The sequence below is a fragment of the Lemur catta genome, chromosome 13, assembly GCF_020740605.2.
Source record: "Lemur catta isolate mLemCat1 chromosome 13, mLemCat1.pri, whole genome shotgun sequence".
NCBI lineage: Eukaryota > Metazoa > Chordata > Mammalia > Primates > Lemuridae > Lemur > Lemur catta.
The window spans coordinates 12,585,273-12,601,424 of record NC_059140.1 but is presented as its reverse complement, the minus strand read 5'-3'; the positions used below and the strand labels follow the sequence as shown (position 1 = coordinate 12,601,424).

At 44.5% G+C, this 16,152-nt stretch overlaps 1 protein-coding gene across 6 annotated transcripts in view; it reads right to left on the bottom strand.

Moving 5' to 3' along the window:
- Positions 1-16,152, bottom strand: part of CARS2 (cysteinyl-tRNA synthetase 2, mitochondrial) — a 54,890-nt gene that overhangs the window by 29,360 nt on the left and 9,378 nt on the right. For all 6 annotated transcript variants that reach the window (XM_045567332.1, XM_045567327.1, XM_045567328.1 and 3 more), the window contains 3 exons: positions 9,195-9,266; positions 8,985-9,090; positions 4,985-5,068 (listed from right to left, as the gene is read on the bottom strand). In XM_045567332.1, the coding sequence (XP_045423288.1) occupies positions 4,985-5,068; positions 8,985-9,090; positions 9,195-9,266 (262 nt within the window). The remainder of the gene's footprint in view (positions 1-4,984; positions 5,069-8,984; positions 9,091-9,194; positions 9,267-16,152) is intronic.

Genomic DNA, 16,152 nt, shown 5'->3' with positions numbered 1-16,152 from the left:
AAAGAGCCTGCTCCTTCTCACAGGTGACCTCACACTCCTCATCCATCTACCTCTCTCTTTTCCCACACAGCGGACTGAAGGACTAGCAAACACTGCCACCTCAGAGGTGCCAGAGCACGAAGCACCAGCTGCACAGACCAGTCAGGACCGCAACCCAGACGACACTGTTTCTGGGGGTGGATGAGCTGAGCATCCCCAGGCTTCCTTCTTTCTACTGTCAGCTTGTCAGTAACAGTTTCAGGGTAACTTTTTCCAAAAAGGTAAGAATCAAACAGAGTGAAGAGGAAAGTACCACAGAGCATCAGTCACATTCACAGAAAGGAAACTGGGGAGAGGAAGATCAAACGATGTGCTCAAGGTTATACAAGTCAGGATCGGGCTCTCTTTACATTCCAGAATGAAGAGAACCAAGAACCCTGTCAGCTCTCGGGATGCATCACACCTGATCTTTCAAGGGTTTCCCGTCCATTCTAGTAAGTCCTGCAGACAAACTTCGTACTAGATTAAATGCTATGCTGGTGTCCAGCTCTGAGCCCCACAGCTGTCACCTGGCTGGCTGTCCCTACTTACAAACAGTCCACGTGGTGAGGAAACCAGCACGTGCAGTCAGCTCAGCCCCTCCCCGAGACGCACATCCAGGGCCGAGCGCTGCTTACAGGCCGGTGAGCAACACACAGGGCCACACAGCTCAGAGAGTGACGAAGGGCACGAGTGACACTCAGGGAGGACATGAGCCCACTCTGCAGAGGCTGGTGCGGGGTGAGGTCAGGAGGACGGGGTTGGGATTCAGCAGGTAAACGGACAGGAGGGCAGCTGCCATCCCAGGGGAGGGGTGGCCTGGACAGAGGCCACGTGGGACAGGTTGGTACGAGAAGAAAAGCACCACAACATGAACAGGGTTCTAAAATAAAATCGCCATTCCCTAAAACACACCTTGTTTTCCATGTCTCCCGGTGTGGAGCACGGCTCCCTGTCCTGTGTCCTAGGTCAGAGAGTGGACGTGCAGCGCAGCCCTGGCTTTGACAGTCTTGCTGAAAGGACTTTTGGAGCTTGTCTGTGGAAACTGTCTTTGAATAGTCTCAGTAGAGACAAATCCCCATGAAAAGGAAGAAAGGTGAAGGAGGTAGATCACGTCAGGGGACATGATGGTGACCAGGCAGAGACTCTTAGCTAGAGTGGCTGCCACCATCGAGGGGAAACTGCCTGCCTGGGACAGGCAACCTGTGTTCAAAACCGCTGTCCTGTCTGACCGGGACAGGCAGAGCCCACATGCACAATGCCCCTAACACCCTTCTCACATATGAGTACTGATACAGGCATCTTATCAAACTGTGATGAATTTAAAGATGTTGAATTTTTTTGGTGCAGACACTGATACTTTTTCTGGGTCAGACTGGATATGCCATGTTTTTACTACCAGCGAAATGACTAGACTTTAAAGAAAAAGTCCTCAGGGCACCCAAGCAAATAGAACAACTCATGCATAGTGCATGGAAAATTAGAGACCCTTCACATTTTAATGACAACACATTACGCTAGAAGAAAATGGAGCCATATATTTAAGAGACTTAAAGACAGAAAATGTAGCGAAGGATTTTATTTCCAGCCAAACTGACTTTCATATAAAAAGGCACACAATGTCATTAACGGGCAAAAATTCAGGGGCTATTATTCTCAAGGAAGGATTATTCCCTCAGAAATTGCTTCAAAAACAAACAGCAGAGAAGCTGGAGTTGGTGGGAGGGCAGAGAGTGGACAGGGCAGGAGGCACTGTGGCCAGAAGCACCGACACGTGGACCTGGTGAACCGGCTCCAGAAAGAGGAGGAAGGGACCTCCTCACTGTGACTGGCCCTCACAGCCGGGGCTGCTGGACCCGGCTGGAGGATAAAGCAGCGACGGCCACTGGGCCCCCCCCCGCACCTGGGATCTGCCACTCGGGGAAAAGGGAGATATGGATGCGAAACAGAACAGGCGACTACACCCCGTGGTCCTGCATCTGGCTATCCGTATGACCCGATGCAGCATCTCATTTTACATGCAGACACACTTATTTACTACCGCAGCCTACTGAAAAGGCCTGCAAACGACGGGTCATGGCGATGAGTAACCTCGCACCCACACCGTGTTCTGGAAACACCATTTCCCACTAAAGAAAAACAGGGCCTCCAAGAGAAAAGGCTTACTCAAAATGAGCCAGGAGTGTCTTGCCACAGCAGACAGGCAGCGACAGAATTATGAAATACAACAGGGCTGAGTTTAAAGGACTTGGGAGTCAACCCACAGCAGCTCCCACCGGCACAGGAAGGGACAATTTGAGGACCAATAAGGATGATGCTGCTGAAGGGTTAAAGCATAGCACATATTTGTCTGTGAGTTCCTAATGATTAAAAAAAACTAACTGGTCACCCTCAGAGAATGGCACATAAACCAACTCTTTATTTTGATAATTGGTAAATAAAGAAAAAGACTTGCCCATTTATATATCCTGCCTTTCCTATACAAACTGTACCACTGAGAAACCAAATAACAATCTGTCTGCATAAACGTATTCCAGCAAATAAACAAAGTGATAGAAGGGAAATATCATCACTGTGCAACCTCTTTGGCCATTAAGGCTGTAAGCCTAGCAGCACAACAAGGGCTGCCGACACAGAACAGACAGAACGCGCCATCTATAAAGTAGCCTTCTCCAGAAATTCAGAACCGGGTTAAGCCTCTCGGTTAAACTACCAATTTGCAAAATACACAAGTCAGAGGAAACATCACACACCACCACAAGAACAGAATCAGCAGAGCCCCAACTGAGGAAATTCCGGGAGACACGTGACGTTTGCTTCAAATGAACTGCAAGGGGAAAAGTGTGAAAGAGGAACACACAGACTAAAAACATCCTCGATATACAAAAATATAGAACAAGTAAGGCTAAACTGGTGTTTAGGGACACGTGCTTGGGTGATAAAACCACTCAGAAAGATGAGCAGGTGACCGCCATCACAGTCAGGGTAGCTCCGGGAGGAGCAGGCGGGGCTGGCGGCCAGGGAGTGGGACGTGGGGCCGCAAGAACTACAATCCACTGCCATGCTGTCTTCTTCCACTTGGGGGCTGGCCACGGGGTCCCCTCCTGTCAAAATGCAGTGAGCTGGGCACTTTTTCTGTTGTTTTCTATTGCTGTGATAATATAACAATTTAAAAATTAAAAAAAAAACCCACACACTATTGCTTTGAAATGATAAACACCACAGGCATTAAAATATTTTTACTGTACATAAGAATGAGTGGCTTTATTATCTTTGTTTTGCATGTTTCCTAATTTTGAACCATTGTGAATAATATAAATATGTTGCTTTGAGAAAATAATTTTAATTTTAAAAAGCACTGTTGTGAGGATGTGGAGCAACAAACAGGAATGCATTGACAACTGCAACAGGAACTCACAATGGTGCAGCATCGTTGGAAGATGGTTTGGCAGTTTCTTACAAAACTGAACATATTCTTACCATATGATCCAGCAATCTCACTTCTTGGTATTTAACCAAAGGAGCTGAAAACTTACGTCCACACAAAAACTGGCACATGGATGTTTATAGCAGCTTTATTTGCAACTGCCAAAACTCAGAAGCAACCAAGATGCCCCCAGTAGGTGAACGGATAAACTGTTGTAAATCCAGACAATGGAATGGTATGCAGCGTGAAAAAGAAATGAGCTATCAAGCCATGAAAAGATATGGAAGAAGCTTAAATGCACATTACTAAGCGAAAGAAGCCAATCTGAAAAGGTACATACTGTATGATTCCAACTATATGACCTTCTTTTGAAAAGGCAAAACTATGGAGACAGTAAAAAGATCACTGGTTTCCAGGGGTGGGGTGTGGGACTCTCAGTGCAGGGAACTGTCCTGTGTGACACTGCCAGGGTGGACACATGTCATTATACATTCATCCAAACCCACAGAATGCACAACACCAAGAGTACACCCTCCTGTGAACTACGGTCTTTGGGTGACAGTGATGTGTCGATAATGAATGTAGAAATGGGCCACTCTGGTGGGGATGCAGACAGTGGGCAAGGCTGGGGCAGGAGGTACATGGAAACTCTTTGTATCTTACTTTCAGGTTTGCTGTGAACCTAAAATGGCTCTAAAATATACAATCTGTTAAAACTGAAAAAAAACTGATGACTGTTGCTGATGCGAAAACATATGACTCTCAACAACAAATCCTCTACTTCCTAAAGTGCAACCTACGCCTGCTTATAACCAAATCTCCTGTCACGGACGAGCCAGGATACTCGGTTCTGGCCCTTGTGCGGAGGACAGAAGGATGCTAACTACTGACTGGGTAAAAGTAGGAGGAGTCCAGCAATGCTATTAATGATCAGATTGAAATGGCATAGTTTATGGGACAGGAAGATAGAGACTAGAGACAGAAACAAATTGAACAACTTGTCTTTGGGGTTTTTGCCTGTTTGGTTCCCTTAAACAGTAACCTTTTACAATTATCTTTAATTTAGTTCTATATACTACACTTATTGCTTCTTCATAAAGATGATTTTTACCTAACAACTTACTGGAAAACAATAGAGCACACAGAATAGACTCAAATAGGTTGGGAATTTGACACATGATCACAGCAAGACAGAGAAGAGTGTTAAAACATGACACCAGCTGTGTGCACGTTTTTATATGCACAGAAAACCCTGAGAAGGACAGGGGAGAACAGTGACCAGCGCAGCCTCGGGGAGAGGAGCTGTGTGCTGCGTAGAAGGGATAGGAAGAGCCTCTGCTTGCTGTTGGAACTTTATGCTGCACAAGTTTTATCGATTCAAAGAAACCAAATTAAATTTAAAACATGGCTGTGATCAGCCTACAGCCACCGTCACTGCGTCTGAGCAAGTGGGGGTCCACGCTCCAGACCTCACCTCCCCAGAACCTAGATGTAAGGCAGAGGTTTGGGGCCCACAGGGGCTGGGCCCTGTCAACTTACCTGGTTCTCCGACTGGACCCGGGGCCACGCCCACTAGTTTGCCATACTCGTCTCCTCTAGACTTCAGATCGAAGTAGACATTGCCTGTTTCATAAAAGTAATTATGAATCCATCATTTCTCAGTGTAAAATATCAACACCTACACAAGCTTAATATCTAACAAGTAGTTAGTATTTAAATGCAGAAAATGACATTTGGCCTTCTTCTGGCCCCTTTTAATACATATATACACACATATATCCACATACACACACATACATACATATATATATATATATATACACACACACACACACACACACACACACACACACACACACACATATATATTTTTTTTTTTAGACAGAGTCTCACTCTCTTGCCTGGGCTAGAGTGCCATGGCATCAGCCTAGCTCACAACAACCTCAAACTCCTGGGCTCAAGTGATCCTCCTGCCTCAGCCTCCGAGGTAGCTGGGACTACAGGCATGCACCACCATGCCCGGCTAATTTTTTTCTATTTTTAGTTGTTTGGCTAATTTCTTTCTATTTTTAGTAGAGATGGGGTCTCACTCTTGCTCAGGCTGGTCTCGAACTCCTGGGCTCAAGCAATCCTCCCGCCTGGGCCACCCAGAGTGCTACGATTACAGGCGTGAGCCACTATGCCCAGCCTATATATATATGTATTGATACTTTTTTAGAGATGAGGTCTTGCTATGTCACCCAGGCTGGAGTGCAGTGACTATTCACAGGTGAGATCATAGGGCACCATAGATTTGAATTCCTGGGCTCAAGCCATCCTCCTACCCCAGACTCTAGAGCAGCCACGACTTACAGGCACGTGACACCATTCCCAGTTTAATATATTTTTTTTTTTTTGAGACGGAGTCTAGCTCTGTTGCCTGGGCTAATGTGCCATCGTGTCATCATAGCTCGCAGCAACCTCAAACTCCTGGGCTCAAGGGATCCTCCTGCCTCAGCCTCCCGAGTAGCTAGGACTACAAGCATGCGCCACCATGCCCAGCTAATTTTTTTTCTACTTTTTTTAGTTGTTTAGCTAATTTCTTTGTATTTTTAGTAGAGTCTCACTCTTGCTGAGGCTGGTCTTGAACCCCTGACCTCAAGCGATACTGCCTCGGCCTCCCAGAGTGCTAGGATTACAGACATGAGCCACCATGCCCAGCCCCAGCTTAGTATCTTTTTAACCAGAATTAAAAACAATACTACAGTATAAAAGCAGACATTTGGACACATCATGTGTGTATGTGTGTGAAAGTGAAAACACAGACATAAAGTTCTTTGTAACATGTTGAGACAAACTTTTTTAACAGAGAAAAGTAAAGTGTAATCACTGGCCTTCCTTCAGCTGAATAAAGGCTTTAAGTTACAAACCAACTAACAAAGACACTATTTCTTTATCCAGATCTCCTAAGACTACCTTTTTACTTAGGTTAAAAACACCCTCTGCATGCTGGAAGTAGCTGGGAGGCTGTCCCTTTGCTGAGACACCTACGGTCCACTTTTTCAGACCAAGGGTCAAAAATAACCTTTGCCAGAGACCCCTGCAGAGCCAGGGCTGACCCCTGTCACGTCCAACTATGAAGTATAAGGAAGCAGAGCTGAAAAGCACATGCTTGGAGTGGGGAGCTCCATCCAGAGGACAGCACTAACCCACACCCCCCGGGCTGGCCATGGCTGCACACACAGCACATTTCTCCCCAGGAAGGATATGGTGCCAGTCAAGGTCGTGAGTACGCCACCCCCAGTATCAGATCTGCACCCACCAACCACAGTTAACAACATGTGGTTGGCATTAGGGCCCAAGTGTGTATGTAATCTTTAACCTTTACAAGTTTTTAATTTTGAATCTTCATGTTCTTTTTACCAATACAGTTATTAATTCGTATCTGTACTACCCTTACTGGGGACACCGGCCTTGCTAAGATCAAGGAAGCTTCTCGACCGGTAAACACGGCAGCACCAAAGACCTGCACCATGTCCTTGGTGTGTGGGGACAGGACAGGCTGGTCAGCATGGCAGTCCCTGGTAGGAGGAAGGGGCAGAGTGGCTTCCAGGTGCCCCGGGGCCAGCCCTGCCCCCGGTGTCCTCCCTGGTCATTCAGACTTGACTGCTGAGCTGGAGCCAGGTGCTGGGGACGGAGCCACAGACAGCAAAAGAGACACCCGGGCCCCGGGGAGCTGCTGTCCAGGAAGTCGGCACGCAAACGGTGCTTTAAAAACGCTCCCAAAGAAGAGAGAAACTGCTCCCATCAATAGAGAAAAGGAAAATTTCCCCATTCCTTTGTTTCTGTTATCAATTTGCTGAACAAATTGTTTTCCATCAATAGGCCAAAGATCAAATCATAGCCAAGCCCTTGTGGAATTGGCGCAAAGTTCAAACCACTGGGGTCTGAGTGAACCTAAGTGTGTTCTGAATTACCGATACTTACACTATCATTAAAAATTTTCAATAAAACAATAAAATGAGCAGCAATCACTCCTAAAGCATGCAAGGATGCGAATCCTAAGCACCTCAAGAATATCCACCAGTTTATTTCTAAAACAGAAGCCCAGGCTTCCATGTCTTATTCCAAGTTACATGACAGCAGAAAAATAATTCCTGTGTTTTCTAGCACAAACTTCAGTCCAATCACCTAAGTTCTTTACAAAAAGTTTTTCTTGGAAACAAAATCTAAATAGGTCAAGTTAGCACAGATAAAATGCCGTAGTACTCCCACATGCACAGGTACTGAGTGCTCCCGGGTCAGACTCAGGAAGGGAAGGTGCCGAGAGGCCTGTGAACGGATAGGTGTTGTGCTTTATACTTTGTTACTGACTTGCAGTAAGCATTGCAACACAGCACATCTGCAGCCCTGGCGGGACAATCTAATGGGTTACTTGGTAAAGCAAAAGGTTCTTAGAGTCTGAGAATTTACAATCTAGATGGGGACAAAACGTGCATACACTGAACAGCAAACTATAGCAGCCCAGACTTGGCTACTGGACGGTATAGTACAGGTACCAAGGCTGGGAAAGACAGTTCATTGCCAGCTATGGCTGGTGAAGGAGGACTTCCTGTGAGAGATCAGTCTGCAGTGAGGGTGTGCAGGATGGGAGGACTTCGATTTAGGGAAAAAAAGTAGAAGGGGCAGGTCCAGCAGAATTCAATGAGATCACAGAACAGCAAAATGCCAGGACGCCAGCCTTACCCGGGGACCACCAGACAGAAGCGGCTACAAGCCAACAGCACCACCAGCAGGAACTGACCATGCAATCCCTGATGTTCTGTGTGACAACTGACCCTGCTGGTGTCTTGAACGAGTCTGTGAGGAGGAGAAAAGTGAACAGACTGGGAGATAAAGAGACTGACTGACATATACACTCTCAATACACGCCCTTGAGTAGATTATGACGTGGGACATGGGCGTCTGCCATGACAGAAATCAGGGGACAGCTGAGTAAATTTAGCATGGAGAGGACGTGGGACACCGCTGGGAATTACTCCCTGTCTCGGGCCTGGCGCTGATGCTGGGGCTCCTCTTATCCAGAGCCTCACGCGGAGGACTCAGAATGTGGTCAGCAGGTCACCCTCCATGGCCCCAGAAGAAAGGACAGCCACAGAGAAGACGACCCACAGGCCTTCTACAAGGAGGGAGGGAGGGGGGTTCTAGAGGGTCTGTATTTATTTCCAACTTTGTGTTATGAAAATTTCTCAATGAAGACAGAAGAACACTACAATGAGCAGTTACGCAGCTGCCACCCAGCCTCCTCAAGTGCTACAAGACCAGCTGTCCAGATGGTCACCTCTCCCTGGGATTGGAAACTGTGTTTAGAAAGAACAGCCTCAACAGCTTTGCAGAGACACACGACACCATAGAAACTCCACAATGTTTCTGCTGTAGGAATTATATCAAGACAGACAGCAAAATGTTCAGTGCATTCCAATAACTCATAAATATGTGCCCAGTTTCTCCAAATGCCATTGGTGTTAACTGATGGTCAGTTTAATAACGTAAACCCTACCTTTTGCTGTTGAGTAGGCGTACCCACGAGCAATTATTCCTTCAATGAAAGAGATTATCTGAGGAATATTTTCAGTTACCCTCAGATACACCGTGGGCGGCAGCACCTGGAAGAAAGTGGAGCCGTGAGCTCGTCCTGTCTGCAGCCCTGGGCCAGCCGGCTCCTCTGGCCTGTCTTCCTTTGGCAGGAAGACTCAGCTGCGTGCTTTACCTTCAAGGCTGCCATGTCTTGCTTAAAATCTTCCTCATAATGACTGGCGAGAGAAGCAGGTGATATGTTCATCTGCAGAAGGATCAGATCGGCACAGGAGTAAGTCTGGAGTATTCATGACAGAAACACAGAGCAGCGAGAAAGCCCACTGGCCCAACCCATGACACCCTTACGCTGGCCACCTCCCAGGGGCAGGTGGCCGTGTGGCCCTGCTGTGGCTCAGCCTCCGCTGGGCCTTACTGACTCAGGACGGGGACTTTAACATTACGCATCAAACTTACACCAAAACCTCAGCTAGTCTAAAAGGCTTACTGACCTTCTTTTTTGGTTAGAGAGAAAAGGAATAAATAATGTCACAATTTCCATTATATAATAAAAAACAAACCAAAACACACCAAAAATCCTCCACTTTTCTAAGACAAGGACAAAATCAATCTAGTCTACATAATGACAAGGAAATTCAGTTTCTATCTTAGCCCTTAACCCTCAGGAGGAAAAGAACAGCCAAAAATACATCAAAGAGGAAATCGCTAAAGAAGTATTTTGAAAGTAATTTAACACACTAAGAACAGGACTGTGAGGGCAGTGTGAAGTCCCTCAGGCCCCATTCTGGGGATGGGTCAGACCACCAAGGCCGTACACCTGGCTCTGAGTGTAGTGTATCAGGGCACATATCCGCAGCCCCTGCAAGGTCCTCAGAAGAGCCTGGGACACAAAATGAGGTCCACTCGTGTGATTCATGACTTTTCACCAGAAAGCACTCCACAAACAGATGCACAGGCACCAAAAAGTTCTGAAACTGAGCCAGGTTGTGTAACTTTTGATCTTGCACAAGTGATCCACAAGCCACCCAAATTCAGCCAGCATTTACAGCGCACCTGCTGTGTGCTAGACTCTCCTCAGACCCACTCCACCTATAGCTGCGGAAAATCGCTCTCCCCAGTTGGTGGGTGGAGGAATTTCTGCTCTGGAATATTAAGAAACTTCCTTAAGCAAAACACTACATGTGGGGCCAGGTCCCAACCACGTCACCCTGAGGCCCACATTGCCCCAGCCCAGGGCTCTAACACGGAGGTCACCCTAGAAACCTCAACCAATGAATATGCACTAAAGGAAGAAATCTGGTGAACTAAGTGCTGCTACCAGGTGTCTTTTGAGCTTTGTGGTTCTGTGCAAATCAATAATCTAAACCTTTCAGCCTTTGGTATCTCTGCAACATAGAGATAATCCCACCTAATAATCCCTTAGAAGGCTACGAAGGTTCAGTGTGCATATGAGTAAGACAACCCTGTAAAAGAAATACACAGTATTTAATATCACTATAGAAGAGAGAAAATATATACAGCACCTGCCATATAGGTGGCACTCCAATCCCTTTCCTGGGGTATAGCTTTGTGGCAAAACAGACCTTATAAAAAAATAGATCAGTTAATTTATATCCTATCTAGAGGACCAAAAGACCAAAAGCCTAAAATTAGTGTCCTCTTGCCACTTCAGAAGGTTCAAATACTGTGGAATTTTGGACCAAAAGATCAGGTAGCTGCTTTACCTTTAATTTTAATTAAACGTAATTACTTCCCCTGGGAATAAATGACCTATACAGGTATTATGCCCCTGACGCAGTACACTCTGCAAGTAATTTATTTCCAGAGGAATTCCAGTGATATAAACGGTGCCCAGACCCAGCTTCCTTCCCAGATGGAAAACACTGTGACCAGTTGTCTCACGAGCATGAACATGGTTATATGTGCTTTTGTGTCCTTTGCTTTGAATCCCCAAATGTGGCCCATTGCCCACTCTGCTCTGCCCTCCTGGCTTCTTTTCCTAACATACAGCCACCCAGAGATCTGTCTGTGCTGTATACACATTTGTATACACATTTGTCAAACTGTACCTTTGTGAGTAATATATGTGATCTATCGTAGGTCAATTCTACAATAGAGCTGTGCCAAAAAAAAAAAAAAAAAGGAAGAAGAAGAAGAAAAAGACTATATAAAACAAAAATTCTCTATAGCTACTTAACCAGTCCTGTCCAGATGTACATTCCCAACTCTGCTATTACAAACACGACTGTGCACACATCCCTTCACACCAGTCCAAGTGCGCTTCTAGCTATTCCCCTGGACAGGAACCTGTTGGTCAAAGGACACATGCACAGGGACCCGGCAGGCCATCGCCCAATTCCCTTCCACCAAAGTTCTCCCAATTTACACCTGGTCAGAACACCTGAGGGTGTCTACTTCCCTCTAACCCTCACCGGCTCGGTGTTGGCAAACTTTCAGACTTTGTCAATGTGACAGCTGGCAAATGAGTTTTTTGTTACAATTTTAATTTTTACCCTTTCTTTTTGAGTAAGTTTGAACATTTTCTCATGCATGTACGAACCATTTGTATTAAATGCTCTGTAATTACCCAGGCCCATTTTTCTATTGAGTGGTAGGTCTTTTTCTTGTTGATCTGTAGAAAGTATTTTTATATTAAGAAATTAACCTTTTATCTCTGATAATGATTTCAATTTTTTCCACAGTTTTTCAACTTTATGATAATTTCATACCACGTAGAGACTTCCCTTTCACATTTAGCAATCTTTTATATTTCTGAATCTTTTCCCATAAATGGCTTCTGGGTTTGGAAATAAACTTAGAAAAGTCTGTTTGGGGAAAGCCCCACTATGAGGCTATTAAAAAGTGCCCTGGGGTTTCTTCTAGTAATTCTGTGTTTCGATTCCTTTTATATTTCAATCTTTGACCTGCCCTGAATTTGGTTGTGAGGCATTTACCCAACTTTGTCTTACTTTTTTCTCCAGATGTCTAACCAATTGCCAACAGTTTTTACTGAATAATCCATCGTTCCCCCCATTGACTTGAAATGCCATTTTTTATCATAAAACACATTCTCATTAATCATTGGGTCTATTTTGGGACTTTCTAGTGTGTTCCCCCCATTATCTGTTTATTCCTGCTCTTCACAGCAATGTTTAGTTTCTTTAGCCTTTTGAGAGAAAGAAGCAGATCAGTGGACGCTGGGAACGGGGGCAGCAGGGAGGAACGTGGGAGGGGCAAAGGACACTCTGGGAGTGATGGTGTGTCCACAGGGGCACCTATGTCAACATTCGTCCAACTGTACCTTTGTGAATAATATGTGCAATCTATTGTAGGTCATTCTATAATAAAGCTGTGGAACGTATATATACACAAAACAAAAAATTTTCTATGGCTTTTTAAATGTTTTAATATCTGGTAATAGCTCAATAAACCTTTATACACACTTTTTCTATGCTTGCTTTTTTTTGCTGCTCCATATGAACTTTAGAATTAGCTTATCCATTACTAGTTCCGAAGGGGACAACCACACATGAACACACACTTTAAATGACACATCAGGTGTAACATTCCCCAAACAAGCAGCTCACCTTTTTCCACACATGGCTTCTCTGGCTCAAACAGCACAACACCAGAAAACATTGCTCACAAATGCCCTCACGAATTGTAAGGGGAATAACTATCACTGCTGGTGTTGGGGAGATGGAAATCATATTCTAAAAGCCAAATTATTAAATTTAATGTTTAGCTGACTATGCCACATATCTGGATAGCACTGCTTTTTCTCACTCAAAATGGAACCAACCACATGAAGTAGACAGGTGCTAAAATGGGGTCCCAGTACTTATCATTTCAGGTATCATCCAGGTCCTATTATCAGAGTAAATCATCTTAGGTCAGCTCTCTCCCCAGCAGGGAGCCCCGCTGGGCCAGTGTCCTGAAGCATGAAGAATAACCATGGCTTGAATCACTCTGAGACATTCATTATGACTTTTCTTTTTTTTTTTTTTTGCAACAGAGTCTTACTCTGTTGCCCGGGCTAGAGTGAGTGCCGTGGCGTCAGCCTAGCTCACAGCAACCTCAAACTCCTGGGCTTAAGCAATCCTCCTGCCTCAGCCTCCCGAGTAGCTGGGACTACAGGCATGCGCCACCATGCCCGGCTAATTTTTCTATATATATTTTTAGCTGTCCATATAATTTCTATTTTTAGTAGAGACGGAGGTCTCGCTCTTGCTCAGGCTGGTCTTGAACTCCTGGGCTCAAACAATCCGCCCGCCTGGGCCTCCCACTGTGCTAGGATTACAGGCATGAGCCACTGCGCCCGGCCCATTATGACTTTTCTTAACATAAAATGTTACTATGCAAATATAGCGCACATGTCTCTTTTAATTCCTACCCCAGACTCATTTAAAACCTCCTGTGGTTTTTCTTCCTGACAACTTACGAAATTGTGCCAAAAATTAAAGTCAAGGGATCAATTCAGAAAAGTGTAATATAATTCACAACATTTTAAAAACAAGTCTTGGAGCAGATGGCATGAAAGATATCACCATCATCAAAATTGCTTGCATTAGAAGCAACCCAAGTGTCCACTGGTGGAAGAAGAAAGAAAGAAAATGTGGCGCAGTCTGCCCTCCCGACCTCAGCTGGATTCAACCAACCTCAGGTGGAAGGTATTTAAAAAAAAAAACAAACCAACAAATGCATTGGAAGAATATGCAACAACAAAAAAACAGAAAGAAAAAAATTTTAAAACTCAATAAAAAATAATAATACAATAAAAAATATAAATTTTTTAAAAATGCAGTACAATAACTATAGAGCATTTACATCATATTAGGTATTATAAGTAATCTACAGGTGATTTAAAGTATATGGGAGGATGAGTGTAAATTAAATGCAAATACTGGGCCATTTTGTATCAGGGACTTAGTATCTGACTTTGGTACTGGCAGAGTCCTGGAACTAATCCCCAGAGTATAACGAAAGAGACTATGCACACAGTGGAGTAATACTCAGCCTTAAAAAGGAAGGAAATTCTAACACAGGCTACAAGCTGGATGAATCGTGAACATTATGCTCAGTGAAACAGGCCAGTCACAACAGGACTAATCTGCATGACCCATTAACATGAAGCCGTAGCCAAATCCATAGGACAGGGAGGAGAATGGGGGCAGTCAGGGGCAGCCAGGGGACGGAGAGGGGGAGGTGAGGCAGTGTTCAACGGGTGCAGAGTTTCAGTTTGGGAAGATGAGAAAGTCCTAGAGATGGATGGTGGTGATGGCTGAACAACAGGGTGAACGTATTTAACATACACTTAAAATTGGTTAAGATGGCAAATTTTATGTTATGTCATAAAAAATGTTAAAAAATGAGAAAAAATAAGTTTTTATTTTACCTTCAAAAAATAAAGCTCGCATTAGATAAAAAGAAGAGCCTTTTCACTTAAATACTAAAATACACATGTTTTTATAATTATGGATTTCAGATACATGGTTTATTATATTGAAATAAGACACTATTTTGAGAAAAAAATATGCAATACCATCTTGGGATCTTGCCATATAATAAGTATGGAAATTTTCAGGGGTTAAAAATTAAACACTCTCTATAGTTAAGATGCTCAAACCAATTCTACCAACGTTCTCATATTCTAATCATTATAAAATTTTTAGAAAGCGCACACCCAGTCCCTCCTCATGGCTTCCTGAAAGCCTCCCTACCTGGACCCCGGGCTCTCCATCCGCTTCTCCCACAGCCAGCCAGCATTCCTGCCATCTCCCCACCTCCTCCATGACACTCTCCCCGCATACCTGGGCCTCATCTGCCTCTTGGTGCCACCAGGCTCCCTCCAGAGCCTGACCAGCTTCTGCCAGCTCCAAGCCACCAGGACACGGGGACTGATGTTTCTGCCTCTGATTCTGAAGACTTGTGAGAGGCCTGAAGTCACCAACCGCTTGCCTTTCAGGTGCTGGTTGGTATGATGGCCGTCCAAAGCCCTGCACTGCTGACCTTCCTTCTTCGCCAGCCTGCGTTCCCACATACCACCTCACCGTGAGGTTACCTTGCAACCAGGCAGTCACACACAGCCTCACACATCACTCATTTGCTGCCTAAATCCACCCAACCCGACCCTCAAATGCCAGGGGTGAGGATGTGAAGAAATGCCTTTGAAGGCCGAGCCAATTTTCAGCACTGCCAATATTTCTCTCAATAATCTGAGTCTAGGAAAAGTTCTAAGACATAAAATAAACTGTTCCCTCTTTGACCCAGTAATTCCACTTTGGGATAAACATTTATAGGGAAACAAAACAAAAACACATATATTCATAGCAGCATTCTTTTCAACAGCTAGAAAAGATACAAACAGTCAAGAATGGGGAAGAGCTAGGCGAACTGCTAAACAGCCACAATGGGATACTACCTAGTGATTAGAAGACAAATCGGTAGAAAATAGGAATATACAGTTCCCTCAGAATCTTCCCAAAGACCTGCTCACACCATTACTCTAAGCAGCCACATGAGAGGTAAGAGCAGGATCCTGTTCACTTAACAAATGACAAGTTCAACCTCCTTTCAGACAAACACTCCAGCCCAAAGGTGGCCTTTTGACTTCTGAGTCAATGCTTTAGTCATTAGTTTTGTCCCATTTCTATGTTAGATTGCCAAAACCTTGCCCAAATGATTATTCTAAGGGAGTCTGAGGATACTCCACATTCATAAGATGTGGGGTGTGACTTAGGAGGTTAAAGAGGTACAAAGCCCCAATGCGATGACAGGCAAAATGCAATCATTCAAATCTCACAGACTTAAAGTATACACACACACATACATGTATACCTTAAGAAATCTAGTTTTTTTTTAAATAAAAAGCATCAGAAACACTGCTGTGGTTTGAACGTATGTCTCCTTGAAAACTTCGAAAAAGCAAAGGTATCATTAAGACTACAACTAGGATAGCTGCTCACAACAAAATTAGGTCAGCTTTACTTAAACTCCTTCATAAGATTCAGGAAAAGGAAGTAAACAGCTTACTAATACACAAATGAATAGAGTATATACTAAACTGCACTGAATTGTGAAAATGGGCAAAATGTTCGGAGAGGATGCTGATTAGGGCACCAGCAATGGGGTCA